The sequence below is a fragment of the Diadema antillarum genome, unplaced genomic scaffold (genome assembly GCF_040938485.1).
Source record: "Diadema antillarum isolate AM-2024a unplaced genomic scaffold, OU_Dant_1.0 scf00000063, whole genome shotgun sequence".
Classification (NCBI taxonomy): domain Eukaryota; kingdom Metazoa; phylum Echinodermata; class Echinoidea; order Diadematoida; family Diadematidae; genus Diadema; species Diadema antillarum.
Genome location: NW_027270952.1, coordinates 3,602,522 through 3,628,469, shown reverse-complemented (window position 1 = coordinate 3,628,469; position 25,948 = coordinate 3,602,522). Strand labels below are relative to the sequence as shown.

Below are 25,948 nucleotides of genomic sequence, written 5' to 3'. Positions count from 1 at the left end.
TTTTTCTTTCCATGACTCCTTAACTTGGGAGGCTTTGGGGTCCCCCTGGGTGCATGGGGGCAAGGTGCTCATTTGCACAGACGTTAGTGTTCATTCTAAATGATAATACAGTATCTACTTGTACCAAGTTTGGTAACAAATTTGATCTATTCAAGTTAATGATAAAAATGTGAAAGTTGGTCCCACTTTGGTCTCCCCACCAAACAAGGGCACCCCTTGATTTGAACTGAACAAACTTGAAGCACTCACATCACACTTATCAACAGAATTATCACTCTATAGGCCCACTTCTCTGGTTTTATGCTGCAAGGGGGTGGGGGGCAGGGCAAGTGGGCCATGGCGCCCATTTGTACAAATACATGTACATGTATAATATTCTATCACCCTCGTCATGATACCTGCCAAGTTTGGTGACAATTTGAAAATGAATTTTCAAGAAGTCAAAGCTGAAGTAACAGTTCACTGGAGCCTTTGGCTCAGGTGGAGCTGAAGAGCACATTAAAACATTGTTTGTTTATTTTGAAAGGTAAAAGTGGTGGCTACCATGCATATATGTGTACCGATGTTCATTTGTTGGCTTCCTCAGTCATATCACTCAAAGCATGTGCATATATACAAACACACACACACGCACACAAACAAACACACAAACAAAAACCAAACATTTGAACAAGGTTATCTCTACAAGGTACATGCTTGCATTTGCCTTTATTTCCAGACACCTTACTGACGATATGAAAAGAACACAGACATCACAATGAGCATCACAATGAATACTACCTAGAAAAAAAAAGAATCCACAGAGGGCATCCTGTACAGAGAAATTAAAACCTCCATTTCTCATAGATTTGAAATCAAATGTTAAGTCATTAATGCTTTAATGCCCCAGTTTTCATGAAGACTGAACAAGGTCTGAGGCATGCAAAAGTTATTATTGTCATTAATATTTTTAACTACAAACCCTAAGAGATGTGAAGAAGTTTGTCAGTTTTCTTTTGATTTTGTTTCCAAGCATGACCAATTTAAACCAAAATGTATGTTTGTACTGTACATAATTCAGTGATTCAACTGCTCCTCTGCTCACATCAAGCAGGCACTGTCCTTCATTTATGTCAGCTAGGAGTGACTATCACTTTGGTCACCTCTACTACCATTCACTTTGTCCATTGGTTTTGAAAGTTAACCCCACAAGGGTATTAAATTCTGGCATATGCACAGCCACATGTACAGACAATATTCATAAGCCCCCAGAAATTAAGCCTTGACCAATATGTTGCTCTCAGTTCCTTTAGGTACAATGAACAATATGTAGATTGTTTCCATGGTAAGAGCCACTCCAAACATTTTCAGCACATGAACTGAAACAATGGTACATCTCAATTTTTTTGCTGTTAAATCCTTTGTGGCATCAAAGCATCACGCTGTAGATAACTGCAATAAAAAATCATTTCACCTACAGGGAGTTTGTAAAACAGGAGACAATGTATTTCAGTGAAGCAATCATGAATAATACTAATAAAATCAATTCTTCACGAATTTTCCTGCAGGGACGACAGGAAAGATGGAATAAGAGGGGCGAATATAATTAGAAATATGTTATAGCCCTGATTCTGACAATTCTTCATCAAAACCATTAAGCAGACATCACAGAAAAGTTCCCTTTTGGAGGAGCATATGTTTAAAAGCAAAATAAATTAGCATATTGGCATTTTTCATTCACGAAGAAGAAAGAATTATTAAATCACAATCCATCCACAGGTGAGGCTTGATTAATCTATTCCCTTTCTAACATGCTCAAATAATCTTATATACAAAGTTAAGATATTATTTACAGCGCATACTCAAAACACTCATCACATATGTATAAAGTGCCTGAGCTTTATATTAACAAATACAGCAAACAAGATATTCATTTTTAATTCACTGAAATACCTGATAAAGGGTTGCAAGATAATGGACTTTGACTCTTAAGGCTACACCCATATATATCACAAGGGTTTGTATTGCATCAAAATATGATACACATTATAATCTCTTTCCTGTTCCCCTCTGTGTGGTTGAATTCCGAAATATTTGGATAGCCTGTGTATGTTGTGAAATGCTTTTTGATTGGGATACTAGTGGTTAAAAGCAAAAGCATGTTTTACATTCATGTCTACATCTGGTTACTTGTTCATTATGTGCATAATACATACACTTCACCAGTATACAAACTCAACGTTTTTAAGCACATCTTGGATTTTGTCACAAAAATAGTTGCAACCATTTTATTTCACACTAACCATGTGTAGTAAGACAAAAAAAAAAAAAAAAAAAATGGACAACAACCAAAACCTGAAACACTTGCAACTGATCTACTAAGCTGATAATGCAAAACTGCATTCACTGTACGTTGCTATCATTCCTCAAGGTTTCTATTATGAACTGAGATCCTAGTCTAGCAGCAGGCTGTGGTCACTGTCGCATTGGTTGTTGGAGGTGATCCTGCCTTCTGCAGTGACTGCAGCATCTGCTGGCAGCTCTGCATGCCACGCTTGTCACCAACCTTCTCCAGGGAGCGCACCGCGTCGTTCAGGAGGTTCTTACGCTCTACCTGGTCAGCTGGCATGGCGGAGTAGAGGTAACAGCTCTTAACCAGCAGTGACTGGGCGCGGTCCCGCTCAGTTGTGGGAGCCTCCTCACGCTCTGCATGACAAATAATATAAATCCAATGACAACTATGAATGGAATGTGAACGGTTCGGTTGAACAGTACAGGAAATTTTTAATGAAGAGCACTCAACCATCAAAGAAATGTCCCCAGGCTCTAACCATGACAGCAATTACTCCTCTGAGAGTAAGAGTGAATAACGTTTTTCATGCACTTTAAGTCAATCATAATATCAATCCATTTGGGCAAATTCCATGTTTATTAGGAAGCTCGATCAGGCTCAAGGTAGTATCAAATGTCAACAGTAAGCAAGACTGGAGATTAACCACATGCATTTTAAATGTAAAGTTCTCACATCTGACTTTACAGTACAGAATAGTAGATACATGCCTCGTGTGTCATTGCTTGTATTTGTGGCATACATACTCAAGTCTATCATATGCAACTTGCTTCAGCAAAACCAACACCTAATTACTACAATTTGACACCATTTAAGCATGACATGTACAATACTCACCTCTCTGCTTGGGATCTGTGACCCTTTTCCTCAGGTTTCGGTCAAGGAGAACCTGAGTGCGGACAGGGTTGGCACCTGCCATCAGGCGTGCTACCGCTTCGTAGAGAGTGACCTTCGAGCTGACATGTGGGAAGTTGCTGGCCAGCTTGCGAAGGGAGTTCAGATCCTGCTGGAAGGCAGAGACCTCTGCCTTGGGGGAGAGAGTGGAGCTGGAACCCTGGCGTCGCTGCCAGATGGTGGACCGTGTCGAGAGGAGCCAGTCAACCACTAGCAGTTGGACCAACTGAGGAAATAAGATAACACAATAGTTGTTAATCATAGCTACATGTACTCGTCTGTTAGCTAATCACCAAAGCTGATGAGTAATACGGAGCAACTAACCGAAGCATGACAAGCCCCAAAATACACATGCATACAAACAGCAATCCTCACTTTAAATAGTATGCAGCAATGTCCACACACTAATGCTGCTGCAAAGAATTGTCATGCCTACATTGTGCAAATCTGCTCTTGAAGGGTATTTCCTCTACATACACCTTCCTCATACTCCCCCCTCCCACCGCCCCCACCCCCCATTCTTACAAATGACACCTTTAACCCTAACTAGGCCGGGCTTTTTTGGGTGTTCTGTGGCCGGGGAGGGGTTGAAATTTGGCACATGCATTACCTGTGGCGTAATCTACCAAACTATACAAAAAGAAATGGAAATTTTCGTCATAATAATTAATTATGCTAATATATGCATAAAATCATACATTTTGCTCTAAATCAGAAATTAAAGCTCCTAGAATCCTAATTTTTGGTGAAAACATTCTTTGTAGCATTCCGAACAATGTACTTCAAAAAAATTTGGTATTCAAATCAATTTCTTATGTATTTTACTGTTTTATGAATTTCTTATGTATTTCTGTGTTTTTTCGACCTTTTGTTTTATCAATTTTTTTCCGCAAAATTTAAGACAGAAACTATTTCAAGCATAATTATGCTAAAATTAATTAGTGTCAGCCTATGAAAGTGAAAATAATCATATCTTCATGAATAAGAAGAGAAAACTCCATTTGCATAGACTTTATACACAAAATCACGTTTTTGAGCCATTTTCGGTCTGACAGGCATGTATAAAACGTCATGCAGCATTGTAACGGTATGCTCGATTTTCGCTAAAATGGTGTCAAAAGATGCGCGAGACTTGAAAGTAAAAAGTCAGTGAACGGCGTGGTCAAAAAAGTTCATGCGGCGGAGTAGTCGCGAAAAATGTCGAGGGGGGGTTGATTCAACCCCCCCCCCCCCGCCTTTTTAGGGTTAAAGGGATGGTACAGTATTGGTGGAGATGAGAATTGGGCTTTTAACTTTTTGCAAGATACCAAGAAAACACTTATAATATAGTACAGAGCATACAATTTTAAGAGGAATTCAAAGTTTATTTGATGAAAATCGAGTTTGGAATGACTGAAACATCCACACACAAAGTAAAACAAAGCGATCGTAATAAAGTGTGGGTCCCACACTTTATTAGAATCGCTCTTTTTTGGATATCTCAGCCATTTCAAAACCAACTTTCATCAAATAAACGTTGAATTCCTCATAGAATTACATGTTCTTTCATATTTCATAAGAGGTTCCTCATTATCTCACCAAAAAATGTTAGAAACCTGAAATAAGTTCTCAACCAAAACTGTACGATCCCTAGTCTTATGGCATGCCATTCTAACTACAGTCAAACCTGCCTTAGCGGCCACCTGTCTATAGCGGCCACCTGTCTATAGCGGCCATGGCAAAATCCCCCCGAGAGAAAAGCCCTGTTAAAGACCCTGTGTATAGCGGCCACCTCTCTAACGCGGCCAGCGGCCACAAATTTTGTTTCCCGCGGGAGATATTAACCTGTCTATAGCGGCCAAAAACCCAATGGAGCCGTAGCCAAGCCGATAATTCAGCGTATTTTTCTGTTTGGTAGCCGTGCGAGCAACGTTCAGTGATCGCCACCGCTGCATTCATCCCTCATTCAGTCATAATAATGCACGATTCTTCACGACAATAAACATGCTACTGTGCAACAATTTCATATACACCGGCATGATTAAATGCATGAAACACACGATTATGCATACGTACACACATACACTGTATATGTACATGTAAGGATACAACGATGATACATGTACATGTAAGCAATGCACTCAAAGTTGGAGTACCTGTCTATAGCGGCCACCTGTCTATAACGGCCACTTTTTCCGTCTCCCTTGGGTGGCCGCTATAGACAGGTTTGACTGTATATTAAAAGGAAGACTGCTTTCACAGTCCGGGTCTCCTTCAAGTTTAATCTGTAGTAAAAGCTGACCTGAGAGACAAGCTACAAGATATAGATCTCCAGTCGACTGTTGCTATCTTCCTTCAGTTGCAGCTCCTGCCTCTGTGTTGCACTGCAGATGCACTGCATTAGCAGTACGCGCATGCAATGCAACTACAATGCACCACAGCGACAAGTCGTTTGGACAGTCTGATGCGCTGACCCTCTGTGGCTGTTTCATGACTGGCTTCCTCCAGTGTCCACACCAGTTTCCTCCAGTGTCCACATCAATTTCTTTCAGTGATCCACCCAACTACCCTCAATCATAAATCAAACCACTGGTAGAAACAATCTGTGATGCTTGACATACTAAACAACTCTACAATTTTTCCATTTATTTCATTGCATTTGGATACTCTAAACTCCTGGTGTACTTCTAAAAATCAAACTCCCCAACTCATGCATCAATTTTCATGAAGTTTTTTTTTTCCCCCTTGTCTAATTCATCTTAAATATTTGATGATGTTTCCTACAAAGGTGCAAAGGGTGGGGCAACTGCAAGGACTTACCATGATGGATTCCTGGCTCTCTCCTGGATGGCAACTGTCCATGCTGCGAACCAGGTTGTCACTAGCAAGGTCCAACATCCTTGGGCACTCTTCGGGCACTCTGTTTGGTGCGGCAGCCAGGAGAGCACGGCGAGCCTTGTAGGCTTGGAGGGCAGCCAGGGGGAAGCTGTGGAATGAGTGGAAAACAAATTAAGAGATTGATAAATACTTAGGTCTGCTATGCTCACGATATTCAAGGCTATCAAATATCCCTCTCTTGCTTTCACTGTCATATATATATATATATATAAATAGCTTTTAACAAAAAAAAAAAATGAACACCACTATCTTTCCAGCATGGACTGAAACTTTTGTTTGAATATTATTCACAAACACTGCCTTTTTACACCTGCTGAGCAAACGTAATCTCCAAGAAGAAATTTACACAAGACTGTCATGAAACTACAGTCTCGGGTACTGACAATTAACTTAACATACATACTGAATGGAGAGTGGGTTGGGGAGAGGAAAATGGGGAGTGAAAATAATCCTGTAATAGTCATCATGCTTGTCTCTCCAACAGAAACATTTGTCATTCACAGCTATCTTACCCCTCATGCTCAAGCTCTGGTGGGGGAGAGTCTACACAGGCAAAGTAGTCTTCCGCCTTCTCCTCCTCCCCGATCTGCCAATAAGCCGCCACAAAGAGGAGGTTGATCCACCAGCGGGCAAGAGGGTCATGATCTGAAAACAAAGAGAACAAAGATATTATTCTTCAATCAACCATATACTACCCAAGAGTCATCCTCGAAGGTACATGCACCACTTTCCAGTCAATTCACTTAAAATCCATGCAATGGTTTCAGCAAATAGCAGCTCACATCAAAGATGCTTACCATTTCTTGCTTGCAGGTTTGAGCTCATATCGATGTTCGGCTGGTGGTAGTTGGTAGCTTCCTCAAGAGAGATGTTCAGGCAGTTCAGCAACATGAGGAAGTCATGGTTCTTGCCACTGTTGAGAAAAATTGAAGCATAAAGAGTGACTCCAAGCTGAGTGAGGAATGAGGATAGGGATTTGCATTGCCCTGACTAAGCAGAGAATTTTCAATTTGACTTTGTTCATTATTACCACATTGAGAACTTGCATTACCTGTGGTCCATTTACTATGTTGTTTTACCCTGTTCACTTCCTTTACAGGCTAACTACATTTTCTCCTTCCTTTCTTTATTTCTTTCTTAATTTCACATAAGAACCTGATTTTCTGTTTCAAGCTTACAAACAAGATAATCAGTCAGGGTAACATTTTTTCAACTATATCCTATTGATCATAAGAGCATACATATGAACTGTGCAAGGCAGGAGAGAAACAATGTTATGAAACAATATGACATAATTGCCAGGATTGTCAACTTGCCCATTCATCCTCCGTACTGTATCAGGTGTAAGTTTAAAAAAAATATAAAAAAATATAAAAAAACTTCAAGCAAGATAAGTTCCCGTCAAAGCAAATCTTCTCGTACATCAGTAAGGCTCGCTGCACCTATGACCATAAGAATTCTTGAAGACAAGAGTTTCTCCTCTCTCTCCAAAGAATTGTCATCTGTGATTGCTTTCTCGCTCATAATGAGTTCATGTAACTCCTTCGAGACAAATCACGAAGTAATTTCACGAAGATTTTCCTGATATAGGACAGAAAGACAATTTTTCTGCGCAAAAAATCCTCGTGTATCACACGAATCCCAATGCGCTGAACATAGTGATGTCTGCACATGTGCATAAGCGGAATCTCACATGAATTCTCGAAGCGAGAATTACGAAATAAAATATACATAACAAAAGTAGAAGCAGTCAGCTCAATATTTTCAGGTTACTAGGAGACAGGAAGATTGTATATACCTCTTTCTCTTCTTCTGAGCATCATCTCCATCCTCCGGGCTCTGTGTTAGGATCCCCTTCAGAATGCTGTGAATCATTTTCTCTCTCAGATGCTGAGCTACAATTACCAGGGGGTTTCCTGTACCAACACAGAGAACAAATCACATAATTAACTGTCACCACTGCTTCCATACACACAGAAGTACACATCAGAGATTCTTATATCACACAAGAGGAGGGTTGTTGCAAAATCATTCGAATAATAATTGCTGCCATCATACAACGTGTACATAATTAGGTGGGCATCACCATAAAATATGACACCAAACTTCTGCATCTACTTCTTACTTAGATTGTGATATGTTTTGTATGTTTCAATTCCTGGACAAGCATAATTATATCACTTCCAGACACACAGTTTCATAGCCTAATGTTGCACCTTTACCAATTCCGGCAGAACTAAAAATCAGTGAAGTTTTGGAAGCTTAACCTGAAACATGCAATAATTCAGAGAGACACAGATAAGAGTCAAGTAAGAGAAACATCTCTTTGACTTACGTTTCTCAGACACAGATGTGAAGAAACTCGGACCCTGCCAAGATGTAGGAACTGTTGTGTCAAGCTTGAAGTGCTGGCTGAAGGCAGGCAAGGTCCAGCTAAGAACGGCTGGGCTTGGGCCCTTTGTCAGCAAGCGGCGAACCCTGTAGAATGCCGGTGACTGCACACAGAGAGGAGAGAAGTTTAAATTTTGTTTTCTTATTTTTCTAAGATTTCATAAGGCACTTGAATTGTGAGCCTTTGGGTAGGTATAAAACTCTGGACACATATTACTGCTACCTTCAGACAACTTAATAAGGAGCAAACAATACTAATCTCCAACTCTGATCACTCTGCAACACAAGGCGCACTGTGTTTATCATCATAGCATGTTCTATTTATAAGGGGCAAAAATTGGTGTTGGCCACAGCCAACCACAAAAGGAGCAGTGGATAATTTCCTCATCAGATTTAGAGATTACCACTATAACTACTAAAGTTGCCAGCTACAGATTAATAAGAAACCAGATTTCTACAAATTGTTACATAGTCATAAAATATAGTTACCAATATCTACTATTAGTTTTTTCTTTTCTTTTCTGTTTTTTGAGGTGTAGACAATCAACAATTTTTAGAATACTTCAGTATTACTGTTTAGCATCAAACAGTTCATCATATGCATTAAGATGAAAGAGATACAACATACCATGCGAGAGACAGTCCAACCAACATAGGACCTACAGCCAGCCGTGGTCTCACACACAAAGATATTCCATGCACAGAAAAGGCTATATGGCATATACACATAGTGAACTTACAGCTAGCCACTGCAAACTCTTAGGGCAGCGTGTCCTGATGAGGACCCCGACAGTGGCATAGATCTCGGCCAGCTTGGTATGGGTCATGGCTTCCCTCGCCCTCTCTCCGTGGTTGATACTACAAAGTCCCATGTAGAATGCCCTCGGCACTCCAAGAGAGAAGTTTCCTGAGAAAGGGGACAACGTTTGAAAGGGAATTACAAGGAATGCTATCAGAACTGAAATTGATGAAGTCAAGCTAAATGGCATCACAGTTGAACATAAACCTGACACAGAAACTACTGAGGCAAAGTGACATCATATCTAGTCGCTTTATGATCCCATTGTTTTGGTTTGTTTCATTTTGCGTGTGTGTTTTTTTAAAGGGTGTGTGTGTGGCGGGGGGGGGGGGGGGGGGGGGGGGGGGGGGGCTTAATGAAGATGACCAATTAGAATGTTTAAAGGACTTTAGGGGTAGGCAGTACTCACCAGTCAGGAAAAGCTGAAGGATCTTGTGGTATGTGAGAGCAATGTCCTTTGCCAGAGTCTCTGGAGTAGGGGGCTTTCCATTCCCATCTCTGCTCTTTGAGGAGGAAGATCGCATCCCAATACCACGCCCCTTGAAGAGGATGTTGAGTGGTAGGCAGAGAAGGTTCCAGATGAAGGAGGCATAGTACTCCAAGCTGGTGAGGGGATGGTTGCGTCCCAACACACCAAAGCAGTGGAAGAGCTGGTTGAGAGCTTGGGCTATGTTTCCCTATTGAGAGGAAGGTCAACAGTGAAATTACACATGATGCATAGCCATAGGCAGCTCAAAAGAACCATCTGTATCTTTTTAGACCAAAATAACTCAATTCAAATTATACAATGTCCTCTCACAATTTTACATCCAAGCCAGGGCAAGGCTTTTCTTTTTAATTCTCATTCTGTAGTTCTCGTTCATTCTGTTGCTTAGTTGTGGCTGCACCAGCAAACAGAGAGTGTACCTCATTTTCCAATGTACAGGGGAATCCTATTATAACGAGGTTGTCAGGTCTGCCTAATTTACCTAATTACTGTAAAACAAGGTATATTTGAATAATGGCATGATTTTTTTTTTTTTGCATTTTTTCAGAGGCTAACATATATTCCCAGAGGTTAACATATATTCCCAGAGGCTAACATATATTCCCAGAGGCTAACACATAAAGGTTAGCTGGGACCTGACAATCTACTCCTTAAAGTATACTTTCATAGAATTCCACCTTGCTATAATGAGACTTCCCTGTATAACCTAAATACTGGCTATTCACAACTTACTCTTGAGATCTCAAGATCCGCCTGAGTTCTGAAGCGGAAGTAAGCTGTGCCGTCAATGGAAAGACTCTTGGAGGTCTTGTCACCATAGAGCATTGTGATGAGGACGGTTGCCACGACAGCGCCATTGACCAGCCAGATTAGCAGCGTGGGTATCAGCTGCCAGAAGAAAAATGCTGAGGCATCTTCTGATCCAACTGGAGTGTGACAGAGCAAATCATTGAAAAACATTCATTTATTCATTTTATCCGTCTACCGACCACTCTCAAATTTCACCTCTACTGCACATTAAAGGGTGAGTACAGTTCTGGTTGAGGTGAGGATTTAGCTTTTAACGTTTTGCAATATATTCAGAAACCACTCTATGAGACATCAAAGAGCATGCAATTCTAAGGGGTATCATAAGTTTATTTGATGAAAATCGGTTTTGAAATGGCCGAGATATCCAAAAAGAATGTGAAACAAAGAGATCCTAATAAAAGGCGTGGCCTGTCACCTTTTATCATCATCAATATTTTGGATATCTCAGCCATTTGAAAACCAATTTTCATCAAATAAACGCCGAATCCTTCTTAAAATTACACGCTCTTTCATATTTCATAAGAGGTTTCTCATTATCTCACTTAGGAATGTTAAACACATGAATCCCCACCACAACCAGTACTGTACAGTCCCTTTAATGGCTTGGAGCAGTTTGCTCCAGAGGAGTTTTTCTACTTGGTTGATGTATATATTCACAGAGAAGCAGAAGAATGTTTTTTAAAAGTAATGGAAAACAATGCATATTTGCTTCTCCCATTCCTTACTTGATATTTGGGAACAGCTTCAGGTCTCTTGGAGAAACTAGGACCCTTGAACCACAGCCCTGTTCCTACACAATACTTGTTTAAATACTGCTGCTGCTTATGCTGTCAAATCATGAACTACATTAAAAGCTTTACAGGTATTTCCCATTAATGAAAACAGTAATGATTAATGACCCCTCAGCTTTTTACAAATACATATACATCTGCTTGTACAGCAGGTACACTAACTGCCAAGAAAGGGGACAAATATCCTTTTTCATTTCAATTACTCACTTTCAAAAACTTACTCAGTCTTTTCAGAGTACCCTCTCACTCTAGCAAATAGCTTTAGAATAAAGATTACACGATGTCAATGTGTGACTTTTACAATCACTGTTAACAACTTACGAGAATATTGACAAATCCTCTTACCATCCATGAGCTTTCTGCCACCACCATTCATCCCACCAGAGTGGCCACTCCCGCTGGAGGAGCTACCAAAGACGTAACTCTCGAACCCCTTGTTGATGAGGAATCCGAACGGGTTGAAGGCCAGTATGGAGAACATGAAGACGCACAGCACCAGGCGGGTTCGGTCCAACAAACCTGTGGGGCCTAGCGTGTGCGCTGGGCTGGGCGGGGACATGTCCATCTCCTTGGGGGAGGGCAAGGACTCAGGGTAAGGTGAATCAGGGTCGCTGCAAGACTGGCTGCTATGGTCCGGAGAGTCGGTGAAGGATGATGGAGGTGTAAGTGGGTCTTTGACATCTGGAACTGTTGGGGATCAATAAGGTAAATTGTCAACTTGGGAAGCTCTCACTTTACCAGGCATTATATGAAAGGGGTGAGTGATATGTATTCAGTGCAACTTTCCATTCACATATAGAAGCAGAAACAACTGTGCAAAGTGTTGATGAGAAAGACTCCTTACCAGCAGTTGTCGTCCCTTTCAACTTGTCAAGTTCCATCTTCAGGTTGAAGTTCTCCTGCTTCAAAGTGTGCACCATCTTCCTCAGTCCCACCAGATGATCAATTGCCTTTTGCAATGTGTGAGACTTTGACACCTTCAACAGTGGAAAAAAAATAAAAATACAAAATTGGACATATGCTCCATTGTAAAACCATGATTACATTCTACATGCAGCACAAACCTGAATTTAAATACAAAACTGATTATTCTAGGCATTTATCAACTGATTCTATTTTCTATGCACATCTGTAGATACATATCCAGCTTTTCTCAACAGTCAACAAAGACAGTATTTTTTTTAAATGCAAAATGTGGTTATGCCTCTACAAAATTCTAGACCTGAAATCCATTATGAATCTGCATTATGACTGTGCTCCTAAAAAGAATAACTTCAAACCACATTGAGCATACTTCAAAATTTTCAAGTTTAAATATATGGTGGCTGACTTTTAATCTATTGAAAAAATAATGAATGATATCAATTTGCTTTTCTTTTGGTGACAAGATGCAGCATTACTACCTTTTTGTTCTCCTTGAACAGCATGACTTTGAGGTCCTCTATCCTGCCATTGATGCTACGACGGTACCGCTGCTCAATAGCATTGTGGGCCTTGCGTTTCTCTGGCTTCTTCACGATCTGGATGCCGTTTGAGGTTGGAGAAGAGGAGAGGGGTGCAATGGGGATCTTGGACATCGGGGAGGAGGTTGTTGTGGTCTCCGTTGCTGAACCCGTTGCTGTGACGCCAGTAGAACCAACGATGGCGACACTCCCATTCTGAGATGTCTGGATCACCAACTGGAGAGACATAAGTTGGGTATATAAGCAACGAGAGTGGTGGCATTACATATCCTCACCATAGTTTCTACTTCTGTAAAACATAATTAATGGTTGCCTGAGAGTATTCATTTTTTCCTTTATACTGAGAACTGTAGAGTATAAACATAAGATTACTGATGTCTTGAAACTGGGATGCCCTTATTCGACAATTGGTTTTTATTGGAATAATATTTGACACACATTTTCAAATTGTAAATATACTTCGCAAAAGTTGTCTCTTTAACACCCTTTTGTCCTAGGAAATGTGTCAAAACAAAATCAGACGAGTGAAATTACACAAGTCAACAAACCAGTTTGGTTGTTTACAAACTGACATGCTCAATGCAAAGGACACCCTACCACCTCCCCCACACACACACCTTCATATTCTTGAACCACACTGATTCAAATCAATTCTTGCCTTACCTGTGGCACAGTCGTAACTACAGGCTTTGGCTGCTCCTGTTTGATCACCTGCATGCTGGGCATGGCTGAACTGGGAACTGTCACAGGGAACACCTTCTGCTGTACCGTAGTGGTCTGCTGCTGTTGCTGCTGCTGTTGCTGCAACTGGGCTGGCTTCTGTGGCTGCAACTGAGCCTGAGGTTGTTGCTGAATGGCAGCCTATAAAAAATTAGAAAATATCATGGTTATGACATGCTGGAAACATTGTTTTCAGAAACCTATACCCCTCTTTCAGTCTACCTTGATGTCAAAATATGTTTTGACTGGCATCCAGGCATTAATGAAAACTAAAAGTTTGTAATATGACATATGGATCAAAAATGCAAATATCAGCACATCACACATCACAGAAATCACTAAAGCTCCTAGGTGAAGTCTGATAGATGCAATGAATCACAGCAGACTTGCTTTATAATGGACTGCTGGATCAGATCAGTACTTGTAGGCAGCTGTATGATTTAATTTCAGGAGAATCACCTGCAGTGCAGGCACGAGCAGCTGTGCTTGTTGCTGTGCCTGTTGCTGTTGCTGTTGCTGCTGCTGTTGTTGCTGCATCTGAAGGATGACTGCAAGCTGTGCCAGGGTCTTGTTCTGTAGCTGCTTCTGCTGCTCCTTCTGAACCAGCTGCTGGATCACCTCACTGGCTGTGGTGGCTCTCATGGGGGCTGCAGTGCCCACCACCTGTGAAGTGGTGACAACTTGGGGTGCAGCGACAACCTGTGGTGTCGCTGCAACTTGCGTGGTCGCTGGTGCTGACACATTGCTGGATGTTATCTGTAAACAACATGTATCAATGAAATGGTAATATGAACTGTACATTGCTTTGTGCTTCCATCTCTTTCAACGATTTAGAAACATGGCAATTTGTAGAAAAGTGAACATACATTGTACATGTAGATGAATCTGGATTTTCTTTCCCTGGGTAACACAATATCATACACTGTTAATGGCTCCATCAAGAATGAGTTTCACCAAGCAAATATCTGTAGAAGAGTAAGTTCTACAAATTCCATAATTCATTATATTTTTAGGGGTGCAAATTGCAGTAAACATGAATCTAACAATAACATGCTCACCTGAGAAACACATACACAGCAAAAAAAAAAAAAAAAAAAAATAGTTTGGAATACAAAATATAATCAGTCCCTGAGCAAGGAACAGGAGACCACTTTTCAAATATGGCAGGGATTAAAATACTTGGCTATCACAATAAATCACAATCTTGATACAGACATAGTGGTCATATTCAATATCACAGGAGTATTTCCAGACAATGGTGATAACAAGAGTGTATTGAACATTTTCCAAGAATGAGAACGTATTAAGAAGCTTCCCATAATAGACTGACTGACAGAAGAGGAGATAAAAAAATCTAGCAGCTTTATGTGTGTTTCTCCAAGTTTGGAAAGTTTGAAACTTTTTGAGACAGTTGGCCACAATGGGAAATATGAACAAAAGTAAACATACATTGCATACTTTGCAATGTACAGTATGCTGGTATGTATCTACACTGTCTAATGTCATCTTCTGTGCGTTTTGCTATTTAATGTACATATGTGACCCGCTACAACAAAATGATCCTAAAGTCGGGCGAGGTCGATTATTTGAAAATTACATGACACAATTCCCTAATCTTTCTGCTTTAAATTGATATACTACACGTCTTATAAAAATAATCGGCTGCGGAGATATCGATGTTTAAATGAGAGCATGTCAAGACGTCTGGGAAATCACTGTTTCGAGAAAAGCGCCCTAAAAGTTCTCCTTGCGACGCAATCACAATCAAGAGACACGCAAGTCAGTATTCACCTCCGGATAATAGAAGTTAAGCCCTAGCAACTCCCGAAATGCTCATTCAAACACAGCGTCGGCGGTCTCCTCACCGACCAATCAGTGACCAGGATGTCAGGAGAAGCGGCTGGGCATAGCGCAACCCGCCCGCACGCACCAGTCGACTGGGCAGTGTGCGAGCTTCACGCTTCGGTCAGCGGCAAGCAGCAAACTGACCAATGGGATCACTGGTCGTTGTTAGGGGCGGAGCCTATGTGTGGCGCTCAATCCAAATGTGCGAACCAGTTTCTGCTTCGTTGAAACGCCAAAAAAACATGGCCCAGAAAAACGCTATTTTTTGGTCTTTCCTCTCATCATTTTGCTTCAAAATTTCGACAGATGATAGAAGACATGTCAGAATCTAATAATAAGTCAAATTCAGAAAATCGTAAGTTTTGACCAATTTTGATGCTCTAACTTCAAACTCGATTTTCAAGGCTTCGAACGTGCGCGACTTTAGGACCATTTTGTTGTAGCGGGTCACATATGTTCATCAATATTAATCAGGGCTCCATGGAAGACGACTATTTATTGGTGAATGGGCTACCCTGACAAAAGATTAGAAATAAATAAATAAATAAATAAAATAAACGAAAACATGAATGAAGCAGAAGTGAAATTGCCTTTGCACTAAAGATGAAATGTGAATTTGTCATAGTGCAATGTGGTTGAAACAAATTTTAAAGCACACCGTCAACATTGGTCAGATGAAACTCTGCATCTTACCCCCCCCCCCCCCCACCGAAAAAAATAAAATAATGAATCTGAATATAGGCCTAAATGTCCCTACAGTTTCTCAATCATAACAGCTTTTCTTAAATAATTCTGCTACGTACACATCATCCAACCCAAACAGTGTTTTTCACCTATACGTATGCATGCTGAAAATCGCCCCATTTCCAAATATAGAAGCTTTTTGTTACATCATCAACTTCCAGCTGAACAGTATCCATCGCCCCAGCAGAAACTAGAGTAGTGGACCCAGACCCAAATAGCGCTATAATGTGTAAATCCCATAGGGGTACCACAAACCGGGCCTATCCCGACATTTGGTCACTGTTGCAATCCTCAAAACTGACAAAGGAAATTAATTCTAGAATATTTAACACAGTCACAAGAGGAATCCTTACCATGCCAGGCCTCTTTTGATATCAAGATTTTGTATAAAGATACAAACGTGGGATGATGGTGGTGACCTAGCAACAGAACAACAGTTTAATGTTTTATTATGAAAGTCATACTTTTTTTAAGAACAGCGCGACAAAGACGGTTTAAATTAGAATTATGAAGGCCATCATCCGGGTTACTTCATAATTTTGGCATCAAAAGAAAGCTCTTCAGTTGCTCTTCAAATAAAACAATCTAGAAAAAAAAAATACTCTCCTACTTTTGTACTGTAAACTGGACCCCTGCAGCAAACTGATGCCCCGACTCATTCTACAGCACGCATTTGAGTGCGCATCTAGGGTAAAATCCCTAGTATTCGGTCATTTAAGCTTTTCTGCAATATTTTTTGAACTAAAATAATACATTATACATCATATCTACAGCAATGTATGTGAAATATATCAAATTTCTTTAATCTTAATGTTCATTTTGTTAAATATCTCACAGAATATCACAAAATCCAAAAATATATCACCTTGAAAATCCCCCAGAATACGGTCACCGCGATCAGAACTCCGTCATGCGATATGCGCGTTCAAAGTCAATGCGTGTTCAAGGCAACTGAAAAATAAGCCGCACACTAGTCACTACCTTGTTGGCGCATAATTGCATCGGGGACATTGCGGCGCCCATTGGTGACCGAATACTGGGAAATTGGCACTTGCATTCAACCCTTGTACATTGAGTCACTGCATCGGCACATACAGAAATTTTGTTTTTCTTTTGCGTTTTTGAGGATACCATCACACTCTGAGCTTGCGATAAGCAAAAACTCCCGCAAGAGAACGGCGTATTTCTCAATTTTCAGCGCTTTTTCGGCGACCCACACTCTTAAAACTGGGCTTAGTCTGCGCGCGCTTTGGGAAAGGCGTGCCGATTCTGCACTTTTGACGGTGAAATTTGAGATTTTGGATGGATTTTTGGAGGGGACTAAGGGACTTTCACGTTGTGAATGAGTGTGCAAGTACACTGTACATGTGAACTGATGTGATTTGCAGGTGTTGTGACAGTAGAACTTACTGGCTGGTGATTAGTGATATAAGTGACCAAATTCCGGTAGGTGACTGAATACTGGCTATCTTGCAAACCTCAAAAAATGTGCAGCTTGAACTCCCAAGTTTATTGACCCTACCTGCCAAAATATCAAAAAATCTATTATATAAAATCCATAACAATTCCCGCATCACTACCAAAATTTAATCGTTTTTTCCTTGTGACAAGTTGTGTCATTCTCAACCTTTCCTGTAAGTTTCATTCAAATCTGTTCACAACTTTATGAGTTAATTTGCACAAACAGTCCAACTAACCAACCAACAAACAAATGCCAATGAAAACATCACCTTCTTCCTTGGTAGAGGTAAATACAAGTATTTGTAACACACTTTAATACTTAGAAAACTAATATGTTATACATACAAATGTATTTCTAAATGCAGTAGAAACTTTACTTACAACATTACACACACTAACATCACTCAGCATACTCAGGCAAGTCTTGACTAGAGCATGGAGCTACAAACTTGTAGCTCCATGGTAGCTCCATGACTAGAGCTAGTAGAGCACCAACAAGCAGCTAGGTACCGGTATGATGTCAAAAGACAGATAATCAGTCACCCTCATGCAGGGTAAAAGAGGTCTGCTAGACATGCTAGAGGTTTACTAAATTCCTAAATCACAACAAAGGTCAAAGCTACATAGTGAAAGCGTACTAGCGCCCAAAGATTTAACCATCCACTAAGACTGAAGAGCTGATAATCAGGGATTATCTCGTCTAGATTAAGCATCAAGCATCCAACTAGCTTTCAACATTTATTAACAGGGTATAACGGCAACAATCTAACATTAGTTTGATAGACGAATGAAGTTCTGACTAGGCTACCTACCAAAAATTAATTAAAGTATCAGATCACGTTGATGAACAAAGCTCAGTCAAGACAAGGGTTAGTAGAGAAGTCCGGCACATCCCCCTCTCCATGCTTTTACCACAAAATAAAAATCTTGGAGCTCCGACAGCAGGAACATGCAACGACTGTACATCCCACACAGAATTGTGCCAGAATAGCCACTAAAGGAAAGCTGCCTTGCTGGCAGGGGCTGAAGAGCGACAAGCATGACAGGACTTTGTACATGGGCCACCCCAGCCAGCCTGCATGTGACTACCATGTGCCCAGCTGGCAAGCATCCCTCCCTTTCTCTGCATGACATACGTGTAACTGTACATGCAGTACGGGCCTGATATCAAGGTTGGGACATGGCCAATGGGCGGGGAGGCACCCCATTCAAGGGGCCTTGGCCTTTATTGTATGGCAGTCATGCTGCACGGGACAGCAAAGAGTCATAGTCTCCATCCTAGACATGTTTTGCCTGTTTGCTCTGCAGTTAATTGTTTAACATGGTCTTTCTTCTTGATTGTGTGAATCAACAAAATTGTATCTCTGCTTTGGGGTCTATACAAGGCAAAATAAAGACACACAAGTGGAAAACTTACTGAATCATACATTTGACCACTTCACTGCGAATCAACAGTGGAAAAAGAAACCTTCAAAAAAGGTCCGTGTTATGAGACTCTGAGAGTAAAACAAATTTACAAGAATAGATGTAGGCCTACTTTTAATATGTTTTGAGATTAGTAGGTATACAATTTGAAATCACAAATTGTATTGTTGCACATATACATGTAGTACATATGTTCCATGCTTTTGTACTGTAATATTTGGTATGTTTACTTATATTCTGTTATATACATTTCAATAAAAAAATACAGAAGGAAAAAAAAAATGTTCAAAAGAGAATAGGCCCTATCTGCTATTCATTATATACAAACTTACAAACAATCTTCTACTGAAATATCAACTGAAACTACATGTACAAGGCTAATAAGAATTATTGAATCTGGTATTCCAGAGATGAAGAGGTCAGAGTTGCTAGTACTGGGGTTGGTGTACTGTATGCTGCTGCCCAAGGGAGCCAAAGTGGATTGAGGAGGGGTGGGCAGGGCAGTTCCCCCTCCCTCAGTACAGTCAGAGAGCTTTAATCACTACTCTAACGTACAAGTGTATTAAACAGTATCATGCCATCTGATGCAAATTAATAAACCTAATTCGTGTGAGAAGTCTGGTATTGTGTGGAATTTGAAAGTCAAAAATGCAAGAAAAAAAGCTGAACAAAAGAAAACTATGTCACTCGTTGGATCACTAAAGTCTACATTGTACGTGTAATCGATAGCTCAGAGATTATTGATTTAAAATTTTAATAGAATTTCACAGACCTTGAAAAAAGCTATTACAATTGTACATGACAATCAACTTCATATACTGAAACAATTTATTAATCTACTACACTTATTGTGAAAGATCATAGAGACATGAGAGCCAATGAGATGGGCCTTGTTTCATCAAAAGATCAAATTGATTATAAATTTCCTTAACACAAAGGCTGCCATAGACTTATGATAGAAATCAACTATATAATCAATTACAACTCTTCATAAAACAGGGCTCTGGAATTATTAAAGAAAGTGAGTAATACATATACATGTACAATGCAAATCAATCCTAGTTCATCAGGATGCAAATCATAAATTGCTAAAGGAATTTATAAATTCCATTTATAAAACCTCACATACAGCTGTACAGCTACGATATAGAAATCCTGGTATATGATGGACAACTGAGATCTTCTTGACATCTGAATACTGTACAAGCTGTTATTTCTGTGAATTTTGCAATCACAGTTGGATCGCAAATTTAGCAACATACGAAAAGGTCTACACATGCTAGAGTAATAGTGCATTCACTTTAGCATCGGCATCAATTCGCGAAAACAACATCTCGCAAAAATGTCTATGACCTCCTCATTTGCAAAAATATTTGTACACAAAAATAACAGCGTATACAGTAAGATACTGACTAGAAGAATCTAAGCTAGTTTCACAGTTCCACTTTGGGCACGAGCAGAAAAAAAGGACATTCGTAACAACAGGGATGTTGGTTTTTTAATTCCCTGGGATAAGCATCTGTGATGTAACGATTATTCATGTAATCTTTATAAATGCTGCTTGCCAGCACATCCCACCTGACAGCAAAAGTGGTACTTGGCAATATCTACAGAAAGAGACTGTTAATATATTTTAAATATGCTTTCACAGGTGTTAATTGATGGATAATTCTGGTCATAATATGGTCTACACAGGTTCATTCTTTGTTTGAACCTAGGACTGATGAATCCAATGAATATTTACGTAAAGTTTATGCATTAAATGTTGCTCCAAAAAAATAGGCGAAGTGCCCCTAACAAGCTGAGAAAAAAGAAAGGTACAAGTAATTCATACCAATGTGCCCATGAGCTAACTCCAAACTGGTTTATTGTAGTCAGTTAGTCAAAATTTTAAAGATAAGGCAATCACATTTCTATAGGAAAAAGCACATGGGGCCCCTATGAATAACTTGCATTTCAAAACTCTTAAAAATAAACAATATGTACATGTGCATGTGTATGAAGCTTACCTGCTGCTGCTGTTGCTGATTCCCAAGCAAGAGGGCTACCAGATTGGTGAGATCACTGGACACACTTATCCCTGGCTGGGATGTTGTCTCTGCCTGCTTCAGCTGGGCAACCTCCTGCAACAAGGTCTCTCGTTGCTGCTGTTGCTCCTGCTGCTGCGGGACAATGCAGACATCTGGCACTTGCTCCACCACAGTCCGCTGCTGTGGTTGCAGAAGTTGCGAAGGTTGCTGTTGCTGTTGCTGTAACTGAAAGGTCAGATTCTGTTGTTGCATGTGAGGGAGTTCCTGCTGATTGGTGCACATCCCTGTCAGCTCTTCCTCACTCATCCCAAGGAGGCGCTCTCCAACGAGGTCTGAGTAATCCGACACATTGAACGTCAAGTCGGAAAAACTCATGTCCTCTGCAAAAGAATGAATGGGAATATCACAAAGTCAATGATTTATGGATGTCACTATCACCATGATCACAGTCTTAGCGGGTCTATAGGTAGTTTTATGCTAGAGTCATACACGGCCAGGTCACAAAACGGGTTTGATCTGGGTGAATATGAGCCGGATTAGTCCCAGAATGGTGGGCAATTTATGCTACTTGTACAGTCACACACGGCCAGATTTCGAAACAGGTCCAGAAGGAATTAAAACCATATCGTCCAGGCTCGAGCCGTAGAGACCCGTATTGACCCGTATTGAACTGCACAAAAATCAGCTTTAAAATCCTCAACTGAATCCCTTTCGACCCCTATCGACCCGTACCGACCCGGATGTAAACCTTGTCATCATCTGTTGCATGAAGGCAATGCGGTATACGGCAAGGGTCCATAGGGTTTTGCGCTGTGGGTTGCAGCGGGTCGATGCAGGTCAATGCGGTTCGACCCGTGTCAATTTGGATATCAATACCGAATTGAAATCCGTGAGAAAATTTTGAACATGACCTAAAAATTTTCCCCGCCGTATCGTAGCCCCTGGAATCCATCAGGAATTGACACGGGTTACGATGCGTGTCAATGTGGGTCTGTACCATGTTTACAGCTCAAACCGGGTCGATACGGTTTTAATTCCTTATGGACCCGCCATCCGGTATGAAATCCGGCCGTGTAAGAAACTGGCATTACAATTGTAAAAACTATCAAGCTCAGGATGTCACTATGTCATGGTGATGCTGCAAGCCACTGCTACATAACATAGAAGTCTATTTCACTTTTAGAAAAGCACACTCGAATCATCAAATTTTTACAAATTGTTGTATTAAGTGTGAAATCAAGATGATCTCTTTGTTTTCACAGGTTAAATACATATCTTTATCGGGTATAATGCACCCAATTTAACACCACTGATACTCTACTGTTTCACTGAATCAACATGGCAATGCAATAACATACAGCATAGATTCTACAGGAGAATGACATGCAAGTACGGGTTGTCCATCATACTTCACAACTTGCAAGAACCTTCAAGGAGTGAAAGAGGCAAATTAAATCATCATCTGTTGCATCTACCTCTAGAGGCAAAGCAGAACAAAGCATAAGACAATACAATGTATACAGATGGATGATAGAGATTGTAGTATTCACTCCCTCCTGCCAGCAATGATTCTCATTAATAGACAATATACCGGATACCAGTAGGGCCTACTGTCTACATGAAATGACTAACAAACTTCTTACACTTCCATGGCCATCTTCATGCTCTAGGGAGAAGACCAACCAGCAAGCCCAAGAGAAACAATGTACATAAGAATGGAGTGAGTGAAGTGTGTCCTCACTCTCGCTGTCCAATCTTAGCACATCCTCAATATCATTTTGAACAGAGATCATCATCCTGATATCAAAACTGCTCACAGTCACTGCAATATGCAATGACGTTCGTCTGTGATCATATTTCATGGCAGATCATTTCTCAGGTGGGATAACAGAGAAGGAGGCATATTAAATGTCAACCAGAGCACATCATTGATCCTTGACCATGAATTAACCACAGATGAGCAGTTGGTCTCTTCATTTTCAGTGGAGTGGCTTGTGGATACCGATTGGTGCCTGACCCAGGACCAACGCTGCCAATGAGCAAGATGTACATACATTGTACATAGATTGATACAATTCCCTCCAAGAAATACTGCAGGCAGACGTGACAAGTGGGTCCCCTAGCTCTGAACACAGATTGATACCGGTATGTCTTTAAGTCTTGGCAGCTATTAAATGATCATCGTTTGATCTGCCAGAGCATTTACTGCTGGTCAGTTCTCAACAGGCATCTGATAAAAGCCCTTGTCCCAGTTTAGAATTTGGCGGTCAGATAAATCCTTCCCAACTACTTGGCAAGAGAGCACGTGCACAAAGCATGTCCCCAGTGCTATTCCCCACATCTTTAAAACACGCTGCCACTTATAGCATACAACTTCATCCAATAATAGGACACCTATTGAACAGCTTCCAGGAATTATAGTCTCACTATGCAGACCCTGTGCTGCATGAAAAACACACTGACTGGAAGCTGTACACAAAGAAAAGTTCCTTGGAGGTCATATGACTAGTGACTACTCTACATAGCCATGACAGACAGGAACAAATGGACTGAAAAGGCAAAAGACAACACACTAATGGAATAAAATCACAATATCTTGCCACTTCATCCCACATTTGTTATTTCCTCAGTGGTTCATCGTGCCTGCTGGCAGTGACACTGATGTCCGACCCTGATCTCTCCTGACTGCTCACATGATATGCATATGACCAGCAAACAATGATTTATGATAGAGGGATGGCTGAGACTGTGGGAAGGGCTGGCAGGACCTGAGAACTCTGTTTGCCTAGGGAGGTTTGCTGGTTCACATGTAGCTTCCCTGATCACCATGGTGTGACCTCTGTGATACTTACATCACCACTCAAACTGGAACTAATGTTGCTATAGATCTCACATCATAACCCTGAGATGCCATGATCTTGACTTTTCTTGACATACATGTAGATAGCCAATGATAGCTTCAAATACACTGCTACAAGTTTACCTATGTATGGTATTTCTGATATCTGGCAAATAACCCACTGTTAGTTCACAGAACCAAGGGAATGTTTTTTGCTAATCATAAATCTATCAACCACCATGGCATTATTTTGCAATATATGAAAATGTGTACGTATCTATGTATGATGTATGTATGCCCTGGGCCCTGTTTTATCAAGATATAATTTATTCTAAATTTCCTTACCTGTTACCACACAGGATGCCATAGACTTGCCATAGAAATCAACTTCATAATCAATTTCAACTCTTCATAAAACAGGGCCCTGATATATGCTGCATTCTTGCTGCTGCATGCACCCCAACATTCTCTTCACGAAAACTGTGACTATCATCCAGAGCTACCAAGTCTCACGCAGAATGCGTGAGACTCAAGCATTTAGGGTCCATCTCACGATCTCACGCATGGCGCCCATTATTCTCACACATCGGGCGATGTCTGCAACTTGGGCCTATAATAATAATGAGCATAGCTCAAAGGATTAAAGTGACAGTTGCAATTGAAGGTATATACCGTAGTTATGGGTAAACTTGGCCGAGAGGGTAAAGTCGGCCCCCAGCGCGCGCAGTACAACTACTTGTAATGCGCGCGCTGGGGGACGACTTTACCCGCTCGGCCGAGTTTACCCATAACTCCAGTATATCCCTTTTGTCTTTCAAAATACGTGAAAAATATAGTCACTCAAGTATGCACCCGATCGCACCATTAAGAGCTAAAAATTGAAAAAGCTCCCTAACGGGCCGTGGGAGGGGGGAAAACCCCTCCCATACCTTCACTCGCGCGCACATTCGCGCGCTAAGATGCCGAGTCATGAAAATTTCACTCATAAAATTTTTTTGAACTTGGCATCCCTGTATCACCATGCTATTAGCGCACACTGGGGTATATTTAAATGCTTTCATTGAGCAGTCTAGCATCAGTTAATTCTTATTCTTTACACCATTGACCACATTTGATGAGAAGAGAAAATCCAAAGCACAAAAATAAAGGAATTGAACATGAAATTCCTTTTGCTTTTTTTTGTTGAAAGAACTTATTTTGTGAAAATAAAGTTCAGTCGAATTGAAGACTTTCAGCACTTTCAGACACACTGAGTTTTTATATCTATATTCGTAAAACATTTTGATATGAGGCAATTTAGATGCAACGTCCTGATGAATAATAATAATATGATGCCAGTGATATCATATGACAGTAATAATAGTGAAAGTTTGATATCAAGAAATATTATCATCATGTATCAGCATTATTACTTGGTGATTCCCTGTACTTATTAACTAGTAGTGCATTCATGTCCTAATGCCCTACATAATATTTAGATATATCATGGACTATGCAGTGTGCTAGACCTTCAGTAGTGCAGTTGTATGAACTTTACTACATTGTGGAGCCTAGTTGCAAGCAGTCTACATGTAGCACAGGCATGGCTTAACTTTTGTTTGTTTTTTATACAAATGGCATTTTTATGCAATGTTGTTTTTACATGTTACTATATTCGCATAAAGTTACATTCCAGTTCAAGAGTGATTTGCGAAATTAAACAAAACAAAACAAAAACAAAAACAAACCAACAGATAAAATTCAGCTGTTACAGTATGTTTAGCACAAGCCAAATGTTAAAGATCCTTCTTGGCTGCTCATAGAACAGATCAGCACAATTGGTGAAAGTGAAAACATGAACTCTCTATAAAGATATATTCTGGTGCTGGTAGGAGGAAGTAACCTTTAAACAACGTGTCGACTTTTCATCACATGACAGTCACATGTTTGCAATCAATGATTTGTACATGTATGTATAAAAACCATGTAAGAATGTTTTTGTTTTGAAACCCACTGTCCCCTCCCCCCCCCCCCCCCCCCTTCAAAATTAACTCAATTATGTGC

The 25,948-nt window shown here is 40.5% G+C and overlaps 1 protein-coding gene across 1 annotated transcript in view; it reads right to left on the bottom strand.

The window, feature by feature from the left end:
* Positions 1–681: 681 nt before the first annotated feature.
* Positions 682–25,948, bottom strand: part of LOC139716304 (sterol regulatory element-binding protein 1-like) — a 31,454-nt gene continuing 6,187 nt past the window's right edge. The window contains exons 2-17 of the mRNA XM_071627866.1: positions 21,046–21,446; positions 14,021–14,317; positions 13,505–13,702; positions 12,782–13,057; positions 12,223–12,355; positions 11,724–12,065; positions 10,510–10,703; positions 9,700–9,967; positions 9,232–9,398; positions 8,436–8,595; positions 7,899–8,016; positions 6,898–7,013; positions 6,613–6,745; positions 6,023–6,188; positions 3,167–3,449; positions 682–2,685 (exon numbers count right to left, since the gene is read on the bottom strand). Of these exons, the coding sequence (XP_071483967.1) occupies positions 2,438–2,685; positions 3,167–3,449; positions 6,023–6,188; positions 6,613–6,745; positions 6,898–7,013; positions 7,899–8,016; positions 8,436–8,595; positions 9,232–9,398; positions 9,700–9,967; positions 10,510–10,703; positions 11,724–12,065; positions 12,223–12,355; positions 12,782–13,057; positions 13,505–13,702; positions 14,021–14,317; positions 21,046–21,446 (3,500 nt within the window). The 3' untranslated portion in view covers positions 682–2,437. The remainder of the gene's footprint in view (positions 2,686–3,166; positions 3,450–6,022; positions 6,189–6,612; positions 6,746–6,897; positions 7,014–7,898; positions 8,017–8,435; positions 8,596–9,231; positions 9,399–9,699; positions 9,968–10,509; positions 10,704–11,723; positions 12,066–12,222; positions 12,356–12,781; positions 13,058–13,504; positions 13,703–14,020; positions 14,318–21,045; positions 21,447–25,948) is intronic.